The sequence below is a fragment of the Pyrgilauda ruficollis genome, unplaced genomic scaffold, assembly GCF_017590135.1.
Source record: "Pyrgilauda ruficollis isolate IOZ18807 unplaced genomic scaffold, ASM1759013v1 scaffold19, whole genome shotgun sequence".
Classification (NCBI taxonomy): Eukaryota; Metazoa; Chordata; class Aves; order Passeriformes; family Passeridae; genus Pyrgilauda; species Pyrgilauda ruficollis.
In genome coordinates, this window is record NW_024518095.1 from 1,332,101 (window position 1) to 1,339,438 (window position 7,338).

The 7,338-nt window shown below is 39.2% G+C and overlaps 1 protein-coding gene across 1 annotated transcript in view; it reads left to right on the plus strand.

Moving 5' to 3' along the window:
- ANO6 (anoctamin 6) overlaps positions 1-5,936 on the plus strand; it is a 71,697-nt gene extending 65,761 nt beyond the window's left edge. The window contains exons 18-20 of the mRNA XM_041465502.1: positions 242-441; positions 899-1,004; positions 1,918-5,936. Coding sequence (XP_041321436.1) covers positions 242-441; positions 899-1,004; positions 1,918-2,124 — 513 coding nt within the window. The 3' untranslated portion in view covers positions 2,125-5,936. The remainder of the gene's footprint in view (positions 1-241; positions 442-898; positions 1,005-1,917) is intronic.
- Positions 5,937-7,338: the final 1,402 nt, after the last annotated feature.

Genomic DNA, 7,338 nt, shown 5'->3' on the forward strand with positions numbered 1-7,338 from the left:
AGAGCTAGCATAATTTAGAAACTGTACAGAGTGCACATGCCAGAAAGGGATTGTTTTGTGCCCATGAGAGACTACATGCTCATTTACAGAATGAACAACCACTGGTGGGAAAAGAACCTATTTTCTATTTTTAGCTCATGTGCTAACTTTTGAGTTGCTAAGTATATAGCAAAGGAATGTATATTGAGGCTTATTTCTTTAATGCTGCTCTGCTTTTTTGTTTTCTCTGTCTGAAATGCAGGCTTTGATCATTGCTTTTACATCTGACATGATTCCTCGTCTGGTTTATTACTGGTCCTTTTCGGTCCCTCCTTACGGGAGTCACAGCACTCACACTATGGAGGGGTATATAAACAGCACGCTTTCTGTCTTCAATATAGCAGACTTCAAGAATGCAAGCAAGCCTTCTTCCCCTTGGTTTGGGAACCAAACAACATGCAGGCAAGTGTCTAATATGTATTTGTCATTTTCCAATTACAAAAATAATGGGGTTTATATCTAAGCCGTCTTATTCATTTAACAATATCCCTTAGGAAACATTGAAACACAGGAAAACTCAGCTTATTTTGAATGGCAGGATGGAGTGGAAGTATTCACCCATAAGTTTGTGCTATTCAGAAAATTCTTTTTTTTAATTTGGCTTTCTCCTAGCTGATAGTTATCCAAAAAAAGCACCTTAAATTTTTTATCAGTAATTCTTAATAAAATGGCAAAAATACAACGTTTCAGCCAAATATGGCTTATCTTGCAGATATGATTTTACCCATCAGAGTAGTTGCCTGAGCTAACTGTTCCAGGACACATTAAGCAGGGCCATGTCGTGCTCCATCCTCTGGCCGCAGTGCCGTACTGCAGAGGTGCCAGAGACCAGCTCCTGACTTTCCTGCCTTGCTTTCAGATACCGGGATCTCCGCTACCCTCCCGGTCACCAGCACCAGTATGAGCACAACATATACTACTGGCATGTCATTGCAGCCAAGCTGGCTTTCATCATTGTCATGGAGGTTGGTGTATGGGGGTTTGAGCATTGCCTATTTAGTCTCTTCCCTCCCTGAGGAAAATCCTTCAGAGGCATTCGGTCCAGGCACAGCTATCAGAGCTGGTGGTCTGTGCTAGGGAGATGTCAATCAAGAGTAGCAACATTGGAAAAATAATTCCCTGAAATCATGACATCAGCTGAGGATTGCCCCACATATCTGCAGCTTCTTTTCTCAAGAACTATAGAATAATTTTTAGTAGCAGAAATGGGATACATGTACTTAGAGGAGGTTTGCACACAGCGTCCTGAATGCACATGCATGATACCCGTTCGTAATAATGTACGTAATACAGGTACAGTACACGGCAGAGTGGAGTCTATAAAGACAGTCCCTGTAAGAAGTAAGTCTCTAGATGATCATCAAAAAACAATTGCTCCTTCCTCTGCAGCTACAGCCTGAGCTTACAAAAGATGGGAATTAGTCCAAGATGAAGAGAGAGAAATATTGGGTGTTATTTAATTATAAAATGTGTTTAGGTCCTGATCCAGGGACTACTGAAGTCATCAGATAGTGGTTAGAGCAGAATTCCTGTATCAGAGAAAAGTAATTGCCCCAGAGTCATTTGAACAAACATAAAAAATCTTATAGGAAACTGTAACAAGTGTTTCCATGCAGGAGGGAAGCACTGTGTACCAGGGTTTCCCCAAAGCAGGCTGAGAAGTCCTTGCTCAAATCAGGATTGGAAAACCAGAAATTCTTGTTTGTCAGATAATTATTCTATCTTATTAGTCATGTCTTTTTAAAATCTTTTTCTATAGTGTTAGATACTGACGCTGAATCAGTTCAGTGTCTTAAGACAAAAAGTGACATTTCATTCATAATGAAAATAATGTCCTGTTCAGCCTGACTGACATTTTTTCATTTTCACCTTTCCCAGCATGTCATATACTTTGTGAAGTTTATTATTTCATATGTAATTCCGGATGTATCAGAGAAGACCAAGAGCAAAGTCAAACGGGAGAAGTACCTCACACAGAAACTATTACATGAGAATGATCTCAAAGGTGTGAAAAAAACCATGGGCAAAATAGCCGAGAAAATCATCAAAGGAGCAGACAGCACTTTCCGACCTAAAGATGAATAAGTACTTTTTCATATGGAATAACAGTACTTGGACGACTGATATCTGTCCAGATATTGCCAATAGCTATCAAGCACTTTGGATTTACTAAACATTGTTTCTTGCAGCTCTTACATGCTCATTTACCAGTTTTCCTTGGACAAATGCAACCACTGCAACACAGATAAGAGTTATCTTTTTTTTTTAAACAGCTTTTTAGGACATATTTAAAAAAAAAAAAAAAAAGACAAAAATTATTTATCCTTTTAAGAAGGTGCAGATTAATTCCCAAACACCTAAGCTGCTTTCTACTTTTCTTAAGCATCAGCTATTAGATAACTAGACTAACTTGAATAAGCCTTAAGAACAAGAATGATTTGCTATAAGAATATCATTGCATCCAATGAAGGAGTTTTGATTGCTTGCTAATGCAGACCTCAGCTATAAAATGAAGAGGAAAAGCAAAAACATGAAGGAAAAAGAAAGAAAATACAAGTCAAAATCCATGGGAATTGGCATACTAAGCGTGGTTGTTTGCTACTCTGAATTAGCTATGCATACTGAGACTTAAATGGATAACAAGATATTTCAATTAATCATGGACTTTGATCACAAGAAGCAACAGGACTGTAAGCCCATCCTGTTCATCAATCTCTGTGTAAACAGGAGGATTGTCTTTGAAATCAATGCATACAAACTGACCTTACAGCACGCCAAGTGAGTAGAAAACTCAGGCATTTTATCTTTTCCCAGTCAATGTACTTTCATTAGTTCACTCGCCCATTCTGAGCTAAATGCTCATAGCCTTGAAGGTCTCCTACTTGTAAAAGCAATAAGTGTTAAAAGTCTTTTCACATACTAAATCAATATTTGTGGAGGGCTGTCTTTTGCATTTCTCTCACGCCAGAACATGCTCTTCCCTGAGGTTTTGACATAGGACAAATGTGCAGCTGAACATTTTGATACAACATTGTGTGATAGAGTGAGTTCTGACAAGACTATGAATCTATTGGAATTGGAGATTGGAATAAACCATTTAATAGGCCTTAACTATGCTGTGAAGCTTTGAATAATATGGAAGGATGTCAGAGGTGTGGAGGCATGTGCTACAGCCATCAGCCATCTCCAAATCAGGCTGCTGATCTCCCCGCTTATTTTAGCTCCAGCTGCAAACTGGGAATTAGGGAATTACAGATTAGACACGTATGTGGAGAGCTATTTTGTGCCTGAAGGAGTGATATTGCAGATTATTAACTTGCTTTCTTTTTTACCAGTTTTAATGAACAAATTTATATAAATCACGAAAACCAAAACCTTTTTAAAAAAGAAAAATATGCCTGTGCTCTATAAACCAGGTGACTACTTTATGTTTGTAATTTTGTACTCTTCTTAAATGCAATAGGTATGCAGAATTTTTATACAGATTATTCATACAGCTTTTTAAATATGAAGTCCATCTACAGAAATTAAATAGCATTTGGAAGATGCATTTTACCCAGTCAATAATCAGAAGGAATTAAACCTACGAATTTTGCAGCAACATCTCCAAATACTGAGTGCCATGTAACTCAAGCCCGTCTTTTGAGCAAACCCTACAGATTCACAAGATTATTCAGACTGGAAAAGACCTTTACAATTATCAAGTCTAACCATTAACCTGACACTGCCAAGTCCACAACTAAACCATGTCCCTGAGTGCCACATCTACATGTCTTAAATACCTCTCTCTGAGCCCAGCCATCCAGCCAGTTTTTTATCTAGCCAGCAGTAGGTCTGCCCAAGCTGTGAGCAGATCAGCACCCATTCAGCCCCAGGGACTTGAGTCTAAGTGGTGTAGCAGGTCATGGACCATTTCCCCTTGGATTGTGAGGGCTTCATTCTGCTCCCTTCCCATCTCCCAGGTCAGGGGCTTGGTTCTCAGAGAACAGCTGGTCTTACTACTAAAGACTGAGGCAAAAAAGGCATTGAGTACCTCAGCCCTTTCCTCATTTTTGTCTGTGTGTTTTCTACCACATCCAATAAAAGATCTCTCTTCTTGAGCTGAATGCCCCTTTTTCAAAGGTCATCAACTCTCCTTTTCTACCTGAGTTCCAGCCAAAGCTTTCTGTTCAGCCAGGCTGGTCTTCTCCTTTGAATATTTCCAGGGATGGAGACTCCACAACCTCTCTGGGCCACCTGTGCCACTGCTCAGTCATCCTCACAGTGAAAAAGTGTTTCAGTTTCTGCCCACTGCCTCTGGTCCTGTCACTGCATAATATACCAAACTTTCAGTTAAAACCAACTTTCGTCAAAAAATACTGTTTCAAGGAAAAATTTTAGTGAAGTACTCAGAATTTCCCTGTGGAAAATGAGTCAGATTGGACAGTTGGCTCCATTCATGCTTGGAGCTTTTGATTTTAACTTTCAACTGGACCTTTCTCATTTGCAATCGTGTTCAAATGAGAGATGCCATTTTTATTCCCTCATCGGTGATCACAGCACCAGTGTGCCTTAAATACCTTTCCAGACGTGGTGTTAGAGGGCTGGGGCAGATAAGGAGGCATCCTGTGATAAAGGAGGGGAAATGCAGCACAAAGTGGACCATTTCAGGTAATTATTTGGTCTTAAGGAAGCTCTTTGAGAGCTAAAGAGACTAGCAAACAAACTTATTGTCATATTTTGAGCAGTGGCAGAGCTTAAGGCTGATTTTCAGAAGTACTAAACTTATGCACCTTATTTGATACCTAGGGACTCTCCAAGTTGTTTCTTTCTACATCAGTTGGCATCATTTCCTAAAGGGGAGTTAGCCCTCAGTGTCATAAAGAGTTTATATTCCTGCCTTTAAAATAACAATTAAAAAACCTGCTACATCAGCAAAGCCTATGTGCCTATGGCTTGTGCTCCTCCCATAATAAAATCCTAATCAATCCAGAGTGTGTTTCTGTGTAACCTTTTTTGTTCAGCTGACAAATGTGCTTGGAAACCAGTCTTCCACTTGTCTCCATTTTCTGGGAGACATCACAGATCATTCTGGGCACACATGGACTGAGTTCCTTTCGGCTCAAACTGACCCAGAAGGCAGCTTTTAGATATGCTCTTAATGGTCACTGACAGGCCCTTAGTCTGCTGAAACCAGAGCTGGGCTGAAGAGAGTGGTGAGCTCTGCAGGGGCATCACCTAGCCAACATTAACAGTTTGCTCCAGTGATTTGCTTCTGAAATGCCATGCTCCTTGCTAATGTAGCTGTAACATTTCATTTCGGAAGACATTACATCAGGAATTCAGTTCAGTTTGCCATGTGCTCAGTGTTATTCACAGCACTCTGAATCAGAGAAAGAAGAGGGAAACCAACACAGTGCCTAATAATTGCATTCTAATAGTTTGATTTAAGCTGTGCAGCTTCTGAAGCCTCTACCTCCAGCTGCTGAAATGTGTTCTGCTTGTATGCCGGAAGCTCTGTGGAGGCTTAAGAACAAAATGCTGGGGGCCAGTTGCCAACATATGAGTATTTGTAATTTCTTTTTTAGCCTTTGTCACTTTAATTAAAAATCTGTTTGAAGGGAAAATCAGCATTTGTTTTAAACTCTGACTCCATTTTACCTTTTTTCTACACTTGATATGTAGATCAGACTCCTACTTTGTACAGATCTGTTGAAGTCAGGGTGAATTTGGACCAGTGACCATTTCATTGCCTTAACAAGCACCATAAATTACAGACTATCACCACTGTTTTAGACTCTGTGTATGTCAATAAATTCAGAATGTAAGAGTGTATTTTTTATTTTTTCTAAGAATGTTTGCAATTAGTTTCTGAATATTAAGATTTCTTTATATTTATTGTCATTAAATAAAGTCTATTTTAAAATATCAATACATATGATGTTGATTTGTGTTGTTTGTTTTTCCTTGAATGATACCACTGCTGCCAAATGCTACACTTAAATTATTACAGTGTCATCCCAGTCTAATTTCCATATTCATCCTCTTTTTCAATCTAATTCCATTAAACTGTTACTAGTGCTGAAATTTATCTTCTGGGTTTTTCTGCATCCCCTAGATGGAAGTCATTCCTTTCAACACCACGTTGATGACAAGGACCATTATGCTTTCATACAAATAAACAGTTTAGGTCTTTATAAACTTTCACTCCTGTCATGATAAACCCTGTGTTGTGTTTCAGAGTCATCATTTATTTCTTCATCTGGATCGAGTCTGGGATGCTCCCACCTCCAGGCAGTCCACCCTGTCCCTCCCTGCCACCCAGCCATCAGTTCTCTTCTGCTTCTGCTCTGGGTCTTGCTCTCTGCTTCCAGGAAATCCTTTCCTAAGGCTTAGAAAACAGAAAGGTTAGAGGGTAATTTTAAATAGAGACCTTCTTTGCACTGCAGTGTGTTGGTTTTCACACAGATTCTCAGGATCTGCTTTCTGCAGCTTTATGACAGTTGTAGAAGCAGAAATACTACCACTTCCAGTCTGTTTTCTGCTAAGGGCTATGTGTCTTACTGATGCCAGTACCCACATTGCCCTGCCACTCTTGCTTCAATTTGGCTTTGTCAGAGCAAGAACAATGGAAACTTTAGAATAAAGCATAATAAGGACTATTGTCCTACAAGCAGAAAGTATCCCCATAGCCCAAATCCATATGAGGATCATGCAGTTTTGAATTGACTTACACATTTAAAATTGTTCAAACAACAGGCTTTAGTTATTTTTCTACTTTAGTTGTTTTTTACTTAATATAAATAGTCAAAGCATAGCATTTTATTTCTGGTAATACTAGAGTGTGATTCTTTCTGTCACAGAACAGATGAAGTGCACTGATTTTGGATAGTCATTATATACCAGATGAAAGCACACTGTGTTCTGCCCCACCTGGAACACCCAACCCTGTTATTGTGCTCTGCCTGCACATCACCAGAGATGTCAGCAAAGGTATGAGCAATTCACACCAAGCCTAGATTTTCCTCTGGTATGCCTACCTGTCATTTCCAGTCTGTTACATAAGGCTGCTTTTCCAATACAGGGGAGAAAGTGATGGTGACTGCAAGTTTTATTTTATTTGCATTTTTGTGGACCTCAAGCATGGATCAGTAGCAGGTATGCAAAACACTGAAAAGATATGGATGTAGTTAGTAATAAATAACCTCAGCACAGCTTGGAGCTATATTTTCCTCATAAGAAAATGATGTGTTTTAATAGCCTGCTAATAGTAAAAAATTATTTTTAGGAAAGTTGAAGAAAGTGGTTTTTATTGACAAG